The 23,174-nt window shown below is 32.8% G+C and overlaps 2 protein-coding genes across 2 annotated transcripts in view; one reads left to right on the forward strand and one right to left on the reverse strand.

Moving 5' to 3' along the window:
- Window positions 1-10,878, forward strand: part of LOC111054701 — a 248,893-nt gene extending 238,015 nt beyond the window's left edge. Inside the window, exons 20-22 of the mRNA XM_039441977.1 lie at window positions 6,110-6,270; window positions 7,174-7,302; window positions 8,552-10,878. Of these exons, the coding sequence (XP_039297911.1) occupies window positions 6,110-6,270; window positions 7,174-7,302; window positions 8,552-8,723 (462 nt within the window). The 3' untranslated portion in view covers window positions 8,724-10,878. The remainder of the gene's footprint in view (window positions 1-6,109; window positions 6,271-7,173; window positions 7,303-8,551) is intronic.
- A 690-nt stretch (window positions 10,879-11,568) lies between these two features.
- Window positions 11,569-23,174, reverse strand: part of LOC111048941 (neo-calmodulin) — a 483,793-nt gene continuing 472,187 nt past the window's right edge. Inside the window, exons 6-7 of the mRNA XM_039443295.1 lie at window positions 13,562-13,618; window positions 11,569-12,174 (exon numbers count right to left, since the gene is read on the reverse strand). Coding sequence (XP_039299229.1) covers window positions 12,080-12,174; window positions 13,562-13,618 — 152 coding nt within the window. The 3' untranslated portion in view covers window positions 11,569-12,079. The remainder of the gene's footprint in view (window positions 12,175-13,561; window positions 13,619-23,174) is intronic.

Below are 23,174 nucleotides of genomic sequence, written 5' to 3' on the forward strand. Positions count from 1 at the left end.
AAATAGCTCCAACCATCTAGATTGTGGAAATTTAATCCCTCTATGAATTTTATTGAGCTTAATGCCAAGTCTTGAGTATAGTTTCAAATTATTAATATGTAATATGTTTTTCTCTCTATCTTTCAAAGTGGTCAACAACTTTCCAGTTTTTTTCATTTGGTGGTTTTCCTTTCACCAGTGCTAAAGGATAGTCATTATGACTGTTATGAAGATGTCTTGGGAATTCAAGATCTACTTCCAATACATATCCTACATTACTTTGATCTTGTCCTACATTGAATTCTTGAATTTCTGCTTCTGTCATCTATTCAAAATTTGAATGTGGTAGATTACAACTCATTCCCACAGCATAGAGATTATTCCCAATGTCATTCCCAATAGATAATATATGTTTCTGGCTCATTTATCTTGAAATCATTCATATATCTATTATTGGCTTTCGCATAGCGTGTGGAATGATACAAACACCACCCCTAATTCCTTTTTCAAAAAATAAATACTGATCAGGATCAGGAATTAATTGCAATTCTACTTTTGTGTATTTCAACATAGCAGACCAGGAAAAGTGAGGGAGAGAGTAGCAATGTGCTACATCCATGTTGTATGTATTCATGAACGTTTTCCTAAAGTTTTCAAAAACATCAGCAAGGAGAAAAATATCTATTTTTGAATAGAAATCATGGAATTGTGCAAGATTCTCTATTTTGAAAACTTCCCATATTGTTTTTGCATGCTCATACTCTTCTACAGTTGCATTTTTGTCACCCATAGACCTATGGAACTTATAAATAGTTGGCAATTTAGTTTCAATGAATTTTTGAAAATTGTTCATATATTCATATGGATACAATTGTTTTTTTTCTCAGTAGATCAATTTTATTTGGAGGGAAATGTTTTTGAAGTAACTTGAACTCAGGATTTATAGCAACTGATTTATCAAGAGAACAATGTAGGAAATTCAATGAGTCTATAAATCTTAATGTGTTATTCAATGTCATTGTCATTATTTTCTCACTACTTTTTGTAATAGTGCTAATTTTTTTTTCTATAATTTCCAAGAGATTTCAAAATGAAATGCATATCATATCCAGTTAGTTTGTGGAAAATAACTGGTATGAATTTTACTTTTTTCATATTCAAATTATAAGTATTATGTGCAGCACCAATAAACTTTCCTGTTGAGTGAGAGTGATGTCTGACCCTATCAATGAAATCTATCAGTTTTGTACATAAACAATACGATTTTTGTTGTAGATATGTCTTTTCATCTTCTGTAGTGAAATTCATATCAATAATAGTTTGCAATTTCTTTTTCAATATTACACTATGTGTTTCTTATTCATCTATGGAATTATCAATCAATTTCTCAGAAAGCTCCAAGCTAACAATTTAGCCCTAATAATTTTTGGAGCACAATATATCTCTCCTTCTTCGTCTATTATCAAATAACCATAACCACAAGGTTTGTGAATATTTTCAATAATCATACATTCAAAATCTCCATATATAATGTATGGAACTTTGAGAGTATAACTATAATTCGAGAATTTCAAAATCTCCCCCTCTTGTGGCATTCTAACTCTTTGACATTTATCCAATGAACATAATTCTAGATGTTTATCTAAATTAGCGAGAGCATTTGTCTTTGTGAATCTATGTAAACAATAGGGTCATATCTCAACTTTTCATGATGTTCTGTTTGATCAGACAACAATCTTGATAAATTCTTCACTAGAATATAATGCTGTTTTCTTAGGAGAAGAAGAGTTATTGTATGCTTACTTCCTCTATTCTTTGATGTGAATATGGGATATATAATATCCTTCTCATCCTCATAACTCAATACATTAATACAAATATCTTCATTGTAACTCTCAAATTTTGGAATTTTTTTCTATTTTTACAGGGAATTCCAAACTCTCAACATTGACTAGATGTGAATATTTTTGTAGATTTGAAACTTTATTGTACTTTGGATTTTCATTAAAGTATGCTAGTATTGACCATAAGAACGATTTCTGATCTCCGTTGAGTATGTTGACAGTTGCTTTCTTATTAGCAGGTCTTTTTGGAGTTGGAATGTACAAACTAGCTGCATTTGCAAGAGTTAGCCTTGAGAGATTCCTTATATAACTGAAATGTTTATCCTGTAGCAAGATTAAATTTATTTTATGCAATCTACTTTGATATTCAGATACATGGAGTGGGGAGATGATGTCACTCTCTTCTACATAATCATAAACATTTATACAAATATCTACATTCAAACTCTCAAATATCGGAATGTCTTCTATTTTTAGAGGGAATTCCAAATTCTCAACATTAACTAAATGTGAGTATTCTTGTAAATCTCTTACTCTTTTGTGTTTTTGGTCTTGATTGGAGTATGATAGTACTGACCATAAGAAGCAGCTTTCATCGTCATTTTTAATATCAATAGTTGATTACTTATTAGCAAGCTTTTTGGGAGTTGGTACATATGTTCCTGAATATATTGGTTTGTAGCAAACAATATCGAAATCAAAACATTCAATTGAATTAATCACCCAACCACTACCATATTGTATAAATTTATCCATTTTATTCCATATAGCTTCTGCTTCATCCCATTGAACACTCAACTCTTTCATATTATCCTGAATTTGTAGAATTATTGTTCTATCCCATGAAATGTTGGTGTAGTATTCATTTCATGATCTGCAACTAATTTCTTCAGCTTCAATTTGAGAGCAACATACCATTTTATATTATAATTAAATTTTTCAGCTTCTTTTAAACAGATATCAAATACAATTAGTTTAAATTTTTGAAATATCAATATAGGATCAATAATTTCAAAATTACCCATCTAAAATGCAAACAGTTTCCATTTATACCTTTCTCTGTAATAGGCCAATAAATTTTCATATATGTTTTTCAATATACATGAAAAACTAAACTAAATCAAATATTAATTAGTCTTATTGAAATACCTTTCCACCATAATATGATGATGTATGGAGATGAGTGTGACATTCCCAGAATTTTTTGTCTTGGTGATATCCTGGTAGTGAAGGATTGAACTAAGAATAGATTACAATCTCCTGGACTCCTGAAATCAATAAAAAATTCTATGTTCTTTCAGAAGTTTTAATTATGAATGAATTGGAGAGTGAGAGAGAGAGGGAATAAGTGGAAGAGAGCATACTAGTAGTAGTGAGTGAGAGGAAGTAAGTAGAAGAGAGCATGATAGTAGTAGTGAGGAAGTCGAATGCTTCTTGGTTGATGGTTACTTCACTCTACTCTGTTCGACTTGTAGCTGAGTGTGTGTGTGTGTGATAGAAAGAGAGCAATAGAGTGCAAGTGGGAATGAATCCAAGAGTATGAACTGAAACTTCCTCATATTTCAAACTATAGTCTCATAAAACTGTAATACAAAAGTAGCCTACTCACAATTATTATTGAACTCCTCCATATTCATGTCCTGGTTCAGAATAGCTTTCTATTAGGGTGACTTCTCTCCATTTTGTTTTTTTTTTTTTTTGAATACAGGTATACATGGTTCCTGCAAAGTGAACTTAATCAATAATCCATCTTCTATACCTAATATTTTAAGAATATTGAGAAATAATTAAAAATAATGTGCCAAAGCTCCTACATTTATTCAAAATCATAATCAAGAATTAATAACCTTAGTTGCTTGAAGCAACCTTGCAATAATAAGCAGACAATGGAATTAAACTCATAATCAACCTTATTCTAACCTTATTCATAAGCTCAGTTGCATCAAGTCTTATACTACCTAATAAACTTATAAGAAAATCAACTCATGATCAAAATTTCATTTATAATATTAATTATGGCTGAGAGACGTTGCCTAATGAGCTTACAATAAAATTAACACATGATCAAAATTCCACATATAATATTAATCATGGCTGAGGCTATCTCTAAAAACAATTAATGCATAGTTAAATCAAAATCATAACCAATCTTCATTAACTCATCCTACCTTCTGTGACAGAAACATTCACAATAACAATAAACTTTGAAAGGAATCTTGTACAGTACATGTAAATTTTAGGTTGATTTATGCCAATCACCTTTCTGTGCTCTGAACTTCTCTATCACAGTAGAGATAGGGAAGAAACAGAGAGAGTGAGTAAGAGGGGGGCCTGCTACACTCATAAAAATGATTTTAAAAGTGTTACCACATCATTACATTAGAATAGATTATAAACTCAAGAAAGTATAATAGATAACACTCACCTTCATGTTTCCAACTCGGAAGGTAGAAGACTTATGCACAAAGATGTTTGCTGTAGTATGTATGTCCACCTCCAACTGCTTCCTTGAATAGGGTGTGAATAATTTCAGACTAGAAATCAGCCATTATAGTTTGTAAGTGGAGGGATTTCTGCCACTTTCACTTTCTCAAACCAAGTAATTGGAAGCTGTTTGACCCACTTTCACTTTACTCTAACATGCTTGGTTGGAGAAAGTGGAAGTTGCAGAAACAGGAGGGACTTCTGACCACTTTCACACTCTTCCAACAAAGCACTCTCACATGTAGAGGTCAAACAACTTTCTGTCTCTGCAAAATATGTCTAGCCTACAGCAAGAATTGAAATCATGATCTGTTATTATGAATGTGGACTGATCCTTATTTTCTGTTCAATCTTAACAAATGGATTTGTTATTGGATTTACTGGAAAAAGTTATCCTTGTATTTTTTTTAAATTAATGGTTTCTTGGTTATTCAAGGAATTGGATCTACTTTTCCCATAAGATTCTTATTTTCTGTTCAATCTTAACAAATGAGGTGTCAATGGATTTGTAATTAGATTTACTGGAAAAAGTTATTCTTGTAATTTTTTGTAGAATTAACGGTTTCTTAGTTATTCAAGAAATAAAAAAGCTGGATCTAGTTTTTTCCAAAAAGTTGGAATGAGGATCTTCATTTCAGGTTTATTGTGAGATGAGGGGTATGGCTAGGTTAAGTTAGTCCAGATTACATTGGATTGGGCAAGGTTAGAACCAAGAATCAGCTTGGGGTAGATTTGGGGCAGCTTTGAGCCAGCCTTGGGCAGTTTTTCTCCAGTACTCTCACTATACCCCTACTCCCACCAAATCCATCAATCCAGTAATTTCATCTCCAAAAATTGCATGTACCTCCTTTCCTGCAACTTCTGTCCTGCCTTCTACTTAGGTGAAACCACTGCCCTAAACCTCTGGATCAACAATCACAGGGCTTCCTTTAAAAATGATACTTCCCTATCCATTCCTACCCATGGCTCTGAGCACAACAAGAACTTTGACCAATGCTTCAAAGTCAAAGTCCTTTCCACCCTCCCTCCCACAGCCCCCTCCATAGATGTCAAGACGAAAGAATTGGCTTTTATTTGGGTGCTTAGAGCTGCTTCCAGTCCTGGTCTCAACAGACAGCAATAGTACCATAGCTATCAACTCTACACCAACTGTTTAATTAAATTGAAATAAATTTCATCATATCATAATAAATTTCACAACTATCAAATATATATCAAATGTTCAATAAAGATAAAAAATAAATTTGATTCAAGTTCAATTCTACTATTCCTTTCTCCAATTTTAGTCAATTGTTTTTTTTTTGTTTCTAATTTAAAATCTCCTCTTTTCTTTCAATTCATAAGCTACACCTTTCCTTATTCATAACCCACTTAAATCTTAAATATCCCGTTTGTAACCGCCCCCTTAATACCCCATAATGTCCCCTGAATCTATACCCTTTTTCTCTCCATCCGCCTGCACTGCGTAATCTGTGGTCTCTGCTGCTACAATTGACTCTCTGTGCGTACTCTGTGGTCACGACCATTTGATTTCAAACTGTACCCACTCACTGCTCGGTTGAGGAAGGAAACTCAGTTTCAGAGAATTTCCATTTCCAATGTAAGTTTCTAAGTGTTTTTAATCTATTTATGTCTTGTGTCTCCTGTTTCAATTTATATTACAAACTTTAAAGTGTCTTCTGTTATGTGCTATGTATATATATATATATATATATATATATATATATATATATATATATATATATAATATATCAATTGATATTCATTGGTGATAATGAATAATAATTTTTTGTTATCTCCAGGTTTTTGAATCAAGATATGAGATGCCTCAACAGCATAAAGTGGAAAAGTTGACTCAGAGTGTCTGCCTCACTGACCGAGAATACTACGGTATGATTTTCATTGTGGGTGTACTGCTGGTTATACTCACCTTCATTATGGTCTCTGTAGCGATGTATTACAAGTAAGTATCAAATTAATATTCATCATCTTCATCCACTCATTACCTGATGTATTACAAGTAAGTATAAAATTATTATCATCTCCACTCATTCATACCAAACTCAACCTTGCTTCTCCATTTGCATTGATATTGTTCAATTAGCAATTCATAAAAAATCATATTCTCTACTCTCATCGTACAGTGTGACCAATTATAATGGATCGAATGGAGTCGGCAAATATGGCTATGGCAAAAGGAATGGAGCAAGTCAAACTTTGGTCGACTTTCGTCTCTTCAGCAGGGCTTGGAGGTTATAAACACTCTCTTCCAGAAAAGAGCTGGAAAAAAGTATAATCTTGGTATTCCATCACAGCGATGACTCATCGGCTGGAAACAATAACTGAGGTGTTTGCCCAGACAAGTCTAGAACTTAATTTTTAATCTTATCCTTGGTAGGATATAAAAACACACATATATTGTGAAATGCCACAGTTTTATTTGGTACAGGACCATGGTTTTATTTCATTATTCAACAGTTCTACAACATTGACAGTGACTCAGTCGAATTTTTAAAATCTCGCTGTTCTAAGATGTAGACTTTTTTCATAAATCCTGACTCGGGAGGAGGCGAGAATCTAATTTGAATCCTGAACTTGTAACCTCTTCACTCAAAAAGATAACTCATAAACTCCAAAGGCTAATTTAGTCCTTGACGCCAACGCCATGAGTCGGAAAGCCATTTTCTAGACTCCCGAGTCTAGAGTCTGTTTGAAGTTAGAACTGAGCTAGATCCCGAGCTCGGAAACCGACCCTAAAATTTATAAAATTTTGAGCTTGAAAGATACAATTATTCAATAATTTGACAATTAGTCAATAAACAAATACATTATTATTAATTTAATTTTGAACTTCGAAACGTTCTAGACGGTACAAGATTGCAATGAAGAATGCCATGGCTAACAATAACAGCCATATTCATCCATTCCGCGACCAGGAAAGATCTGGACACAGTGCATCAAGTTTGTTCTCATTCAAGAGCTTCATGAATCCAAGGTATGTTGATTTTCTCTTCAATTAGCATCAGCATACTCTTCATCTTTATTAAATGTATTTTAACTTGGAATAATGCATGTATTTTTAGTGGTAAATGGATTCGTCCAATAATTGAGAATTTAGTAGTCTAGAGTACAGTCTTCACGAGTGTATTGATACTTTCGAAATGCAGATCTATTATTTAGTCTGTAAATCCCCAATAATCAAGTTTTCGTTCCAATTCGTTATTACTTTATAAAAAATTACAAATCTTGGAAGTTGGAATAAATTAAAATATTACTAATACAGTAATACAACTACCTCGATTTCTAAATATTGAGGCCTTCAAGTGAATAGGTAGAGGTAGCCTACCAGGGAATTAAGTTAATATGAATTGAAATTGGATAAAATTTCGAAGGTGCATTCAAAGATATATAATCGACTATATTATCTGATTGATATTAATATGACTGCAAAATGTTAATATTTGAAAGAAGAGTATCAGTATAAACAGGAAATTGTATGTTGGACCTGTATTCTATGTCATTCTCGACATTCAATTACAGACACTTTTACAAGACCAATGATTTGTTTGGATACACCAGTTAGGTAACTAACAGATTAGGCAGTCAACCAATTCCACCATCTCTGATCATATCACGGACAATATTGAGGGAAGCTCTACGTTTCAACTCGACCGGGATAGCGTCCTCTATAATATGCTCGCGTGAAGCATTCTCTACCGAACACCAAAATGCATTTCCATGGGATATGGCAGGAATATATATATTTTTTTTTTTGAATTGCTCGACAACATCTGTGTAGGGTTCCTGAGATTTTGCATTATAATATTAATATAAAAGAAAACAGCAAATTCTCCATATTGTGATATTATAATGTACATTATCCATAATCCCATCAAGATAATCAAGATATCAAGATAATGATGATATAGGATGGGGATTTAGAATTAAATTCATTAACTCCTTGTTAAAAAGATTTTACTTTGCATCCACTTTCCCAGAAAAATGGAAAAGGCACATGATTCCATTTCTTGGACGCTTACCATTTTTAAATAACTCACACTTAACACATCTTGATTGTTGGACACTATCCTGTTTCTATATTATGTTCCAGTGCCAATTTCATTTTCAGGAACATTTCTAGCTTGTCATTTCCCTCTTTTCTGAGATCAATTGCAGTTACAGAATCTTATTTGTCATTTTGTTGTGCTGTAGAACTTTTGTTATATGCTGTGGTTTGTTTTCAGCCGGAGCACAGTGATGTCTACTGATGAAGGGGGACTGGACCTGGGACTAGGCCTGGGTCTGACAACAGCTGTTGATCCGAGTGAACCCATCTACACCGATCCATCCCTCTTTGAGCGGTCTCGCAGTTTGAGGAGCATTGCTGTGTCACAAACCGGTCACAATCACCAATGATCAATGCCAACCCATATCATGGGCACAAAACTGGACTGTCTACGAGTAGAGAGCCATACAAACTGAGGTCTGATGCTACATGTACGCGGTAGCCACCTCTTACTTGTATTTTACAATTGATAGAGACCAATCATTGAATGATTTTCAATTGAAGGAATAATTTTAGAACCATGTTAATTAATCCTGTAATAATTAGTTTTCTTTGTGATTTCTCCAGCACCATTGTTAGGTGAATGTTTGTTTGATAAGTGTGCAATAATCAATGAATTGCATTTGTTTTGGTTTAAGAATAGTTGACATACGCGGATGGTGTCAACGGCGGAGGGGTGTAGTCGAAATTATTTGATCACTCCTCTACCATTGGGATTCGTTTTCAAAAACAAGGCAGTCTGATTGTAATACAACTCCCAGGAAATTGAAAAAATATACAAATTTTAGTTTAGATTCTATGAATGTAGTTTTAATAATGGATATGGGAAACATTCCGGTCCACCATCCGCATATGTCAGTTTTTTATCTATGTTATATTCACATTATTTTTGTCATGCTTAAGTATTTGTATCTTTTGTTGCTTACTTCTATCCTGATTTCATCAATCGTGATGTAAGGGTGTGTGAGAAAGATGTTGCAACTGAAAACTTACTTGAGAGTTGGATTGTCAGTTGTGCAAGAACAAACTATCAATCGATATACCGTGACAAGTACGCAAATTTTCATTGTGGGCTTAAAATAGAAATTGGCTATATAATTTTTGATGGCTTGAACAGTCTTAATTTTCAATTACACTTATAAATTGATAACTCATGACTTTTTCCAGAGCTTCTTAATGTAGCTCATTTTGAATAAAATTAATTTGGTAAGAGTTTTAATTTTTATCAAATATGACGTATGTGATGTAAATGTTATCATTTGACAATAGGCATACTTTTTTCTTCTACGCATATTTCTACACATTTTTAAAGAATTGAGCTGTTATGTATCAAGATATTTTATTACAAAATGTTAATTTACTTATATGGGAAAATTTACAATAACCGCTATAGAAAATAAAAATAGGAAGTCAGTGAAGAAATAAATCAATCGAACAAGGCATTAGCATTCTCACATTATTTTTGTTAAGCAGTGCACTGTAAGTGAATACCATAAACTATTTAGAATAATCAAAAACTGTCTCACTTGCTAGTGCATTTGCTATGTTTGAATTAATTCATGGCGAATCTATTCTATTCTATTCTATTCACAACATAGATACGACGATAGTCTACACTGTATATTAATCAGATATGCGAATAACTTTATCAACGGACAAAATGAGGTTAACTCAATTTGGCATTTAGCTTCAATTAAACAGGTACAGATCCATCAATTTATTGCATGTATGTAACGTCAATAATCCAATATAGAAATCAAAATGTCTAATTTCATTCATAAGTTTTTCAGCAGGTTCAAAAAAAAAAATTGGTCAACTCTATGATCAAAGTGGTATTGTATTATCTACCCAGATATAGAGTACGGCATTAGTTTTGGAAATTTTTAATCAATATTGCTCAAAATTTGAAGATTTCCATAGATTAAAATCAATCATTCAAGTTTGTTAGATTGAAGTTCATTCCATTTCTCACTGCATCAATAATACATTCCCTGATAAAACTACTCCATCATGCACTTGCAGTACGCCTGCGAACTTCTAATTTGGGGATCGATATTGCAATCGATTAAGAAAATAATTACAATTTTCTATTGTTACGGTATAGTATATTGTTATACCGGCTGGGCAACACAAAAGAGGCGCAGTGTCATACTGATAGTGAATCAAATGTTCAAGTAAGGTAAACTCAATATTCTATCAATAAGGTGATTCAATGATGGAAAAACCAGAGAGTGTTTTGTACTGTATGTATGTACTGTTTTCTATAATTCAATCATATTGACAAATAATATCACTTTCAGTATCTCACAGGGCAACTTTTCTGTTGTCAAACTGGTACTGTTCTTTATATTTATGATGGAAAGATTGATGTTTTCATTGCGCTAGATTTGTGAGAAGTTTTCAATTTAGTATTCTTAGTGTCACAACCTTTAAAATAATTATTATGAAAATTTGTATCAAATAATAATATCTTATGATTTTTCAATATACTATTTCCATCGATGATCTATAGAGTAATCATTTGCGAATAATATACATCCGCAGGTTTAAGTAAACATAATGGGCTATTCAAGGATGTTCGCTACGGCTTCTCTATGTTTTCAAAAATTCATTTCATGAATTCTATATAATAGATTATTTAATGGTTTATTTCGATGAAACGCTTCGAAGTTTTGTTGAGCTCAAAGTCAGCTTTGCAAGACGTCTTAGGAAGAAGTAATTTTTGCTTCAAATTTCGAGTTCTCAATCAAGTTTGAAAATATTTAAATCTTTTTTTAGCTTCAGCTAGGTAGGCTAATAATTACCCAGTAACTTAGGTTTGGGATTGGATGCTTCATCACTTTCTCCCAAGTCGATTGACTGATCAAGATGCCTCATTTTGACTTCAATCAATATCTTGAAAAATCCGTTTGATGAAATCCTTCAACTGATAGCAATTCAATCCTCATTACCGCTTTCTCCTTCATTCCTCTCTAATTCAGTATCATGTAATGTAAAGCAGAAATATGTAGCTTATTGCTGGTAGTAATGTGCGCGTACTCTAGAAAAGCTAAGAAAGTTGTAGGCTACACAGGTATGTATGTATATAACCAATGTATGTTACTGTTTTACAGGCTTCCAAATATTGTTATGGAAACAGCTTACTGATCGAAGAAAAATGAATATGATCAAGGAACAAAAGAATAAACTTCAAAGTTTTCACTTCATATTAATGTATTTAATAATATATGCAACTGAAATTCATCACAATAATCACGATATGTCAATGGAAATGAATTTTATAGTTGATTAGATCATGTTATAATATAAATTATCAGTTTATTATAGTAAGCATTTTGGTGAGAGGACATTATTTTCTGGAAAATGTAAATATAACAATAGTGCGTAATTATCGTTGAATAATATATAACTATGGAAATGGGTCGATTTAGCAGTTGAGAAAAATATTCCATTTGGTACCTGATCATGTAGTCTTTGATAAAGGATTATAATGGCTTGATATCCGAAATAATTTGACATACAAGTTTCACATTTCAAATAGTGAATTATTCTCTGTTTCAAGTCGTATGAGTTTTTTACATCCATGCTTTTCAAGTGTAAGTGGTTTGTCGAAGAGAGATGTTATATTAAATTCAGAGGCTATGATAATCAGAGTTTTAAACCCTGCTTTCGAGTAAGAGTTTTGTTGAATGTATCTGTTATGAATTTAGGCAACAGCCTCTTCGCGTTCATAGTTATCGTCCAAGTCATCGAAATCATCGTCATCAGCTACTGACGGTTCCCCAAGTGCGTGGACAAATTCTGCACAAACAACAAGAATTATCATCAACGGAGCATAATTACAACTAGTGAGTGAATAGATGGCAATGTCGATCCTCCAGAATGAATTCTCTGAAGTTCCATGCAAATATTCAACAATTAGGTCTGAAATTATTCATATTATACAGAGTGCCTACGAACTCCCTACCAATATTCTAAGGTATTGTTTTTGAGAGGACAGATTCAAAGATCCAAAGGTTCAAAGAACCCCACACGTCAACTGAAGCTTATTGTGTTCACAATTAGTATGTTAGTTAGGCAAACCAATACCTGTGTCCTTTACAAGAACCAGGAGTTTTTCCCCAACATCCCATTCAGAGTTAACATCCCATTCATCACCTGGTTGCTTGTCGCAATCCAGTGTGATATGCTTGGCAGTCTCTTCAGACTGATTAGTCCTCGTGACCTACGTTCCACTCCTGGCCTTCTTTGTAGGTCCTTCCGCTGAGAGACGGGACGCCAAACTGCCTCTAGGGCGCCCGGCGCCCGGCCACCCTCGACTCAGCCTCTTGACCTACATTTGTGCCTGGAGTTTCACCAATCTCTGGTCTCTTTTTTTTTGCCTCTCCGAAACTGCCCTAATGGGGCAGATCCCGTGGGTTACAAGGCGAGGAAACTTCTTGAGTTGCCCTGGGGTCATTTTTAATCGCCTCCTACGACAAGCAGGGATACTGCGGGTAAACTATGGTTTTCAACACATTGTTGAGTACGATGTTCGACTCAAAACTCCCCAAATCACACGGGGCTCCTGGGTATGGAAATAATCATCTAAATATTATTTTCAAACTATCCGAAAGTCCTCAGTTACTCACAGGAACTCACACACACGCCATTTCGTTTTTTTTTCACAAACTACTTTTTTTAAATAATGGCTGAACATGTAGAAGTGAAATTTCGCATCAGCATTCAAAACTGATTTCTTGTAGTTGCACAATCATTTTCTTGTCAAACATAGTTTCGATAGAGAAGAATATCAGTTGTCTTAGTAATTTCTCATCAAATTAAGTAAGAAGATATGCTCAGAGATCTTATCAAGAATCAAGTCAGCTACGTGATGTTGCAAAGGAGGCTTCTTGAAAACTCCATAGCAAAATCCAAGTGTGCTACGTGGAAGGTTTCTTTTCTAGATTCCAGCAGTCTTGGGCAATATTCTCCTTAAAGAAACAATACAAGTCTTTCTACTTTTTCACCCTTGACTTGAAATCTTTTAAACTTTGTATGCCTCATATAGATCTTGTTTCTCAAATAATCGATGTAATCTGATGCCAATCCTTCCAATGCACATGCCACCTATTTGAAGACTCATGACAATATCTGGGGAAAATAATCATTATCGAGTTGATTGAAAACAAGACCTTAAAATTCTTACCATAAAAGTCGATTCTCCCATCACCATCCACGTCTACTTCTTTGATCATGTCCTCAACTGTAATAAAATTTCAACTATAAGTTTACACATAATATATCTTCTTCCAGAAAAATAATCAAACTTGATGGTGATAATCCTCGATCAATTGATAAATCATAAATTAAAAAAAAACTAAATCGCTCATGTTCTGGATGAAACGAAATCGCTGATGTAGTCCAGTATAATTGATAAGGTTTTAAACATTTTTTTGAACAAAAAATTCCAAGGGAATTTTCATTCTTTGTTTCATATAGTCGGCAGTCAATTAATTTACAGTTTATCTCTTACAATTTGAAATTTGATCACATCTAAGATGAGTGACGGTTCTATTTTAGAATTGAATTTGAGTATGAACATGAATATTGTATACCTGTGCGTTTATAATATTGGATATACTACAGTATTGAGTTACACACATGTATTCTGATAATTTATTGTCAAAGACATATACACTCACACACACGCGAACAAGGTATAATCTCTTTCAGATTAACGCTAAATTGAGTCATCAGACAGAAACATTCACTCTAACCTTTTTTATAGATTATGAAATTTAGTTTAAAATTGAATGATTCTTAGTTCTCTATCATTTAATGAAATGCTGAGTTGAATTTTTTTTTAAAGAGTCAAATTTTCGTAAAACCTAAACATGCTGGAGGATTCCGTTTTCAATCAACTATATTTTCCACAACTCAAATTCATGATTCAAAATACCTCAGGCTGTAATTTTGTGCTCTACAACCTGAGACTACGTGAACCGTTCCATCTGAAATAGATTCCCAGGTACACCCGACAACAAATTGCCTTGCATTTGACTCAGTTGGTTTCTATGTATCACCCTGTTGGTGGTAGTAAAGACAGAGTGCGGCAACAAAGCTTCCTTTTTTCAAAACTCTATAAATCGCATCGTAAGGCCTCTTTCACACGATAGGAGACGTGCAACTTGAACACTGAACAGTGTTCTCGTTTTTTTGTCGATGTACATTGAGTCAAATCGTGTCTTTCACATGGTGACTCCTATCCAGGAACCTCGTTTTGTCACGTCTTTTCCCCTCGAGGAAAGCAGAGGCAAGATCTAACAACTACGCGCCGACGTTTGCTCAAAGGATGACTCATCACTTTTTCTCAAAGTCTAACTTCTTTAAAAATATAGATAGAAGATTTCTGATTTCGGATTTGGATTCAGCGACCCCAAATTCTTTAAAGCGTAAGTCCCGTTTTCGAAAATATCCGAAAACAAGGAAGTTATGGCTGTTTTTAATAAAGCTTTCTATTATCATATAATTATACGGTAAAAACGAACAGGTACTGTACTATACAGTACGTAAGTACTGTAGCTATTATAATACAACTTACACTGTATTCGTGTAGGAAATTTGGTAGGTTATTTATCTTGATTTCTGAAAATACCCCAAAATAAGGGAGTAAGATAACTTTGAAAAACCAAAGTTTTCCTGCCGATTGAAGAAACATTAAAAATGAGTCTAAGACATATTATGTCTTAGAATAAAAACGTGTAACAAATATCAGATCACTATTCAAGCTATCAAGCTTTTCATAAATTTATTTGTCTCCTCATGGCAGAAGGTTTGCGCCCAACGTTTTCACTTAAACATTTCTATGATTAAATTGTGATAAAGAACATTATCGTATTGATCTTCTAAATCCAGTTACATGTACATCGATTTTCGTAAAATTGATTTTTCACCGTTCCTATGAATTCTAAGAATTCTATGAATTGTTTATACAGGTTCATCACAACTTCTTAAATAACAATATGTTTGCTTCAACAGAATTCATAAGGACGACAAAACATCGAACAACAAGAAAACGCTTTTGAGTAACTGGCTTTAACAAAGCATGGCTTCACGAAATACAGTACGATAATTTAGAATAGTTGGTACAATGGTTATGCTTTTCGCATTATGGCAGCACTGTGCTTGCTCACTCACTTCTCCAGTTGACACTTGTTGACTTGTCAGTTGTTGACTTGACTTGACTTTGACACCTGTCATTAAGTTTGTGTCGACGGTATATGACATAAAAGGCAAATGCTCGCGCTTGGTCCATAGTTCTACAACTGAGGAATGGGGATTTAGGTCAGCAACAAAAATCGACAAGCCATGATTGTCAATCTTACTCATGATACAAAGCTTTGTACTATGATACATGGTTTTCATTTCATATCATTCTTTAATAAAAATAAAGCAAGATTCCGGTTTCAAAAGCATCAAAGTCGCCAGGCTGGTCTGAGCTATTCATGACTTTTTTTCAGTATGCATTATCAACTCAGCAGTTCTAATACACAGACATCACTACTTGGAATGCCATGACATTTTCTATTCTTTCAATTCCTATTATTACCATAGATCGATTCAGATCAGCACAATGTTTATACTGTATGTTCATAATAGATTTTTCTGATTGTAAAAAGAAATAGAATAATTGCTGGGAATTTAAAGTGATATTCAACGATTTGAACCTGATAAATTGGATTGTTGAATGACAATTGAAATTCAGTGAATTTCACTGTACAACATTCCTTTTCCTCCTATTTTATTGGGTGATGAGTGGAGATGATTTATGATTTCATATTTGGATTCATCTTTTCATAGTTCAATATTTTTTTGGAAAACTAGAATTTTTAAAAATTAAAAATGTTTATGTATAAACTTCTCAGGTGTTCAAAAACTTCTTAAAACCTTAAAAAACTTATGAAATTTATGAAAAGCTTGATAGCTTGAATAGTGATCTGATATTTGTTACACGTTTTATTCTAAGACATAATATGTCTTAGACTAATTTTTAATGTTTCTTCAATCGGCAGGAAAACTTTAGTTTTTCAAAGTTATCTTACTCCCTTATTTTGGGGTATTTTCAGAAATCAAGATAAATAACCTACCAAATTTCCTACACGAATACAGTGTAAGTTGTATTATAATAGCTAGAGTACTTACGTACTGTATAGTACAGTACCTGTTCGTTTTTACCGTATAATTATATGATAATAGAAAGCTTTATTAAAAACAGCCATAACTTCCTTGTTTTCGGATATTTTCGAAAACGGGACTTACGCTTTAAAGAATTTGGGGTCGCTGAATCCAAATCCGAAATCAGAAATCTTCTATCTATATTTTTAAGGAAGTTAGACTTTGAGAAAAAAGTGATGAGTCATACTTTGTGGAAACGTCGGCACAGTTGTTAGATCTTGCCTCTGCTTGCCTCGAGGGGAAAAGACGTGACAAAACGAGGTTCCTGGATAGGAGTCACCATGTGAAAGACACGATTTGACTCAATGTACTTCGACAAAAAAACGAGAACACTGTTCAGTGTTCAAGTTGCACGTCTCCTATCGTGTGAAAGAGGCCTTATGTTCTCTTTTGAATAACTATTCATTAATTTGTAACTATACTCTTTTGATTAATTATGATTGATCAAAGTTGATCTTGATTTTCTAATATAGTATTTTCTACTAATATGAAATGTGAAGGGTTGTGTGGCAGCGAGTGCCAAGACCCGCCGCAAAGTAGACCCACGCTAATCCACGAAAAGCAACCCACGCCGAAGGATGTTTTGTGAACCCTTGCTATAGAATTATTCATAATCAATCAGCTGACAAGTGGAATGAAAGGAAAGTGGAATCCATAAAAGGAAAATCCACTAAGTCCATGAAAGTAAATTTTTTAGGAAATCTTTTTCTAATTTCTAACATCAATCATAATTTTTTTATAGTGATTTTTCACAAAATAGTTTCGTGCGGGGAGCTTGGTTGTCGGGTTCGGTGACAACAATCAAGCTCCTTGCACGCTAGCGTCAACTAGTCTCCCCGACAGTAAATCCCCTACTGGTTCAGAGGGGACTGGTTGTCGGGACCGTAGACGACAACTAAGCTCCTCGGACGCTGACGACAACTAGTCTCCCCGTCAGTAAAGCTCCTCTTTCAGGAGCTCAGTTGACCCCGTCAGGAATCCCCTCGAATGTGGTTTTAAAAGGAGCTTTACTGTCGGGGAGACTAGTTGTTGGGGTGACTAGTTGGCGCGTTCCCGTTGCTCCAGGCCGGTTTGACTCAGAAGGTGAATGGAGTGAGCAAGCAAGTAACTTTGAGGTGACCGCGGGCTTTGCGCGCCGCTGAAGCACCCTAGAGGATGGCTGAGGACGCGACGACTCTGCCGCTGAGGTAACGTGTTGTTCAGGAAGGTGAGCAGCCGAAGGGTTCAACACTGCTTTGATTCGCGAAGCTGGTGACTCCTGCCACTCCAGGATAAGGAAAAGGGATGAGAAGCTGAGTATGAAAACCCAGCTGTGAGATAGGTACGCCTGATACAAAGAGTAAGGGTAGGGCTGTGGTCACGCTGTGTATAACGCGGCCGTGAGCGCAATCCCGGGGAAGAATTATTTGGGGAGGATAGAATGCAGGCGCCCCACTCTACACGGGCACAAATAGTCAAGTTATGCCGGATTTCAGCTGAGATAGATAGATAGATGGGTAGCCTGCTTCTGATATTTAGCCTGATAGATAGATAGCTATTCATTCAACACAGTACACTCATTATTACACAAGCAAACAGTTGAACGTCGTCAAATTATTACAAATATAAATAAATATAGTCTACTAATTGGAATAGTAGCGATTCCTCCAAGGATCCTCCAAATACTCCTGCACCGTGTAGTAGACGTTGTCTATAAGATATTTTTGAAGGTCGGTTCTAAATCTATTGAGAGGAATGCTGGTGGATGCATGCTTTTAATGTACAGTGAGCTTATTATAAAATTTGCAGCCTGAATAACTAGGCTTACCCTCAAAAAGCTTCCTCCTATGCGGCTGAATAGCAAAGTTGTCTCTGCCTCTGCAGAGTGTTATAAGAGTGCGTATCGGAGATAAGTGTAAGGTCCATTCTATTTTTTACAGTATGCATGATTATTTCAAGTCAATGAAATAAAATATTTAGGAACAATAGTGGACAACAAATTTGAATGGGACAAGCACATTAATCTATCAATTACCAGGATCAGGAAGCTTCTCTACAAATTCAATCACCTCCGTAAAATCCTCAACTATTAGACATTAAAAACTGTTTATTTTTCTCTGATGCAATCAATTTTAAGATACGTCATGATTATCTGGGGAGCTACGAATTTTATACATGGTTAACCTCTATATAAACTTCAAAATCAAATCAAATCAAATTATTTATTGTCACACAACATTAAAATGTTACAACAACGTCATTAATAACACAGAAAACATCAATTTAAAAAATCGATTACAAAGAAATCTTCAACTTTATATAAACATTCATTGACCAGTACTTTTTTCAAATATTTACAGTAACTATTAAAGCTCATTCTTTTGATATTTTCAGGCAAAGCGTTATAAAGTTTTATTGACATGTATTGCCAGTTTTTTTGAGAACTTGTGAATTGGCAATACTCGACTCTTATATTATTCCTATGTCTTAATTATGTTGGTGTATCCTAGAGTTAACATCATATTCATTTTCAGTTTTCTTCACTGAAATCAAGCATGACAATACATACAAAGATGGCAGTGTTAATAGTCCGAGTTCAATAAATAATGATTTGCATGGAGTACGAGGAGCCTTGTGGCAAATTATTCTTACTGCTTTCTTTTGACATTTAAACAAGATGTCAGTAGTTGAGCCATTGCCCCACAGCTGGATTCCATATAGCAAAAGGCTATGAATATGGGCAAAGTAAACACTCATTAGAACAGACATATCTACAATATTACATAATCTACGTAAAAGGAAGATGCCCTTGTTGATTTTTTTATAAATATATGTTATATGGCATTTCCAAGTCAGGTTGGTATCAATTTTCACTCCAAGAAACTTAATTGAGTTTATGTCATTAATTTTTCTGTCAAAGCTAAAAGTTATATCCTCTGTTTTTGTGGAATTAATGCTCAAATTGTTTGCTGCACACCAATCTTCAATTTTAGAGGTATTATTCAGTATGTTAGAAAAACATACTGAATAAAACATAAACAAAATCGAATACTAAAAATAATAGGCTTCAAGGAGAATCAACTCTACACCCAGGCTATCATCACGCGAATGTGGAGAAACAAAGAACACATAAGACTGGCATATCATAACCATCAAACAAGGCAGAGAAACACGAATTTAATAGTACCAAGGATGAACACTACATTTAGGCGACACTACATTATTGGGACCAAAAATTTCAATACCAAGTTACATTAGGGAATAATTCAATAGACACAGGTTCATGAAAAGTTTATTTTCCTGGTTAGTTGATATTGGAGTGGAAAATTGTGAAAATTTGTGAAAATGGCTGTAAATATTGAAACTATTTATTCTTCATTCTTTTCCATTACTAGTTTTTAATTTTTCTAAAAATTAACTTTCTTATTATTATCCTTAATAGAACATTAATATTTATCTACTAATTTCATAATTATGTTTGTATTATACATGTTTACTAATTCCAATATAAAAAACTTTAATCCCATATTAGTGAATAAAGTTTGTAAATAGTAATTATAACACGCAACAAGCAACTAATAACTTATACCCCAACCCATATCATTCATAGTGGGGTGTATATTTATTCATTGAATTATCTTTGCCTATTAAGAAATTATTCAATGCAGAAAACTTCATTGTTTTAATTGTTGAAGTATTCTAATTTGTAATGTAATAGTTGTTGATGAATACATTTTATTTAATTTGATTTGATTCTAAAAATGTAAATCGAGCTACGCTAGCCGATCTCTATCATAGGTCTTGCTTGCTCTAGACATGTCTGAGCCGAGCGGAGCGGCAGTTTAGCTTCATTCGAGTTCATCAGTTTCAGTTTCATCCCAGTTTTATAAACACTTCATTATTTGGTGTATGTTTCATTTACTCAAGTTTCAATGTAATATGTATTTCGATTATTATAATCAGTGGGTATATTTAATATTGGGACAGCATAAAATTTCTAAGTTTCCAATACAAAAGTAGAACTATCATCTGCTTGTCTCACGCATACTTCTAGCTTATGGAAGTTGATAGGAATTGAACACTAGAGAACAAGAATGGATGGAAAATCAAACAGACTTTTATTTATCAATATAAAATTATTCCAATGATCTTTAATAATAGATTGTAACCATCATCCGAAAGAGGAAAACTAAGCTTAGTCTCCACAATTCCTTCTTAAAATTTCAATGGAGCAGTTCTATTTAATTGGAGTTGTAAGTTGAGAATGAATTGGAGAAAGTATGATGAACTCATTGTTCCTGCATGTTCAGTTGTAAACAGATAACAATATTGTCAATGGAAAAAATTAGCGATTCATGTTGCTCGAATTAATTATTCTACATTGATGAAACACAATATCTTGTTTTGTTATTCTAGTAAGGTAGTTCGATTCACAGACTAAACAAAGGAGAATCTAGTCTCAAAAAACACCAATAATTGTAAAAAAATATATCATAATTACCCTATAGTTATAGTGAGTATAACTATACTCACAATTTTTCTGCTAGGCAGAAATAGCTTCCCTGAAGTTAGTTGAGGTTCTTTCCAGTACAGGTTTGATTTTTTTCAGTAAAATATCAAAAATCATTCTATGCTCATCCTTGCATAGTTGGAAGATTGATCAGGATAACTCCTTATTTTTTATGGACAGTAAAGTATTCACCATTACACTCTCTATCTTTGTAATACTCATGTAACCACATTATAGACCTAGCTTTAAACATGAATTCATTCCGTACATATAAACTGCAATCACTCCAAATTATTTTTTTTTGGAGAGCGATATGTTTTACCTTTGAAATCAAACAACAGACTTGACTACCTTGAGGTTTGGGTGGAATAAAATCTTTCAAATATTCCAGGAGAGTGAAAATGAATCCGAAGTATCCCCTTTATATAAGAGATCAAAGAATATAGAATCAAATTCTATGAGCTCAGTGAGTTAATATAGAATGCGATTCTGAACAAACTACAAATAATTCGATTGTTCATGTTAATAATCCAGAGGTGAATGTAATTGATGTACAAGCATTTTTCATTTTAATACTTGCTGCTTTCAGTCTATAAATAGTATGCTGCAACTGAATTAATACGTTTCAAAGTTTGGCTATCAGGTTTAATACTTGATTCAATACGGGTCCGTATTGGGATGTTTCACAGAGACAAGTTCTCACAGAGACAAGTAGTGTTTTTGAACGCTATTAGTGTCACAGAGACAGTTCCACAAGAGCAAGTATTTCTATAAATGGCAGTCTCACAGGAACAAGTTCCCACAGAGACAAGCAGTTTCATAGAGACAAGGTCTCCGTCCAAAGTAGTAGAGCTATGAATGGCAGTCTCACAGAAGCAAGTTCTCACTAGAACAAGGTTTCATAAATGTTTAAATGTTTTAATGTTAAAATGTTTAAATGTTAAAATGTTTAAATGTTTAAATGTTTAAATGTTTAAATGTTTAAATGTTAAATGTTTAAATGTTTAAATGTTTAAATGTTAAATGTTTAAATGTTTAAATGTTTAAATGTTTAAATGTTTAAATGTTTGAATGTTGAATGTTTAAATGTTTAAATGTTTAATGTTTAAATGTTTAAATGTTAAATGTTTAAATGTTTAAATGTTTAAATGTTTAAATGTTAAATGTTTAATGTTTAAATGTTAAATGTTTAATGTTTAAATGTTTAAATGTTTAAATGTTAAATGTTAAATGTTTAAATGTTTAAATGTTTAAATGTTTAAATGTTTAAATGTTTAAATGTTTAAATGTTTAAATGTTTAAATGTTTAAATGTTTGAATGTTTAAATGTTTAAATGTTTAATGTTTAATGTTTAAATGTTTAAATGTTAAATGTTTAAATGTTTAAATGTTTAAATGTTAAATGTTAAATGTTTAAATGTTTAAATGTTTAAATGTTTAATGTTTAAATGTTAAATGTTTAAATGTTTAAATGTTTAAATGTTTTAAATGTTTAAATGTTTAAATGTTAAATGTTTAAATGTTTAAATGTTTAAATGTTTAAATTTTAAATGTTTAATGTTTAAATGTTTAAATGTTTAATGTTTAAATGTTTAAATGTTTAAATGTTTAATGTTAAATGTTTAAATGTTTAAATGTTTAAATGTTTAAATGTTTAAATGTTTAAATGTTTAAATGTTAAATGTTTAAATGTTTAAATGTTTGAATGTTTGAATGTTAAATGTTCAAATGTTTGAATGTTTGAATGTTTTAATGTTTAAATGATCAAATGATCGAATGTTTTAATGTTTGAATGTTTAAATGTTCAAATGATTGAATGTTCAAATGTTTAAATGTTTAAATGTTTAAATGTTTAAATGTTTAAATGTTTAAATGTTTAAATGTTTAAAGTTTAAATGTTTAAATGTTTAAATGTTTAAATGTTAAATGTTTAAATGTTCAAATGTTTAAATGTTAAATGTTTAAATGTTTAATGTTTAATGTTTAAATGTTTAAATGTTTAAATGTTTAAATGTTTAAATGTTTAAATGTTAAATGTTTAAATGTTTAAATGTTTAAATGTTTAAATGTTTAAATGTTTAAATGTTTAAATGTT

The sequence above is a fragment of the Nilaparvata lugens genome, chromosome X (genome assembly GCF_014356525.2).
Source record: "Nilaparvata lugens isolate BPH chromosome X, ASM1435652v1, whole genome shotgun sequence".
NCBI classification, from domain to species: domain Eukaryota; kingdom Metazoa; phylum Arthropoda; class Insecta; order Hemiptera; family Delphacidae; genus Nilaparvata; species Nilaparvata lugens.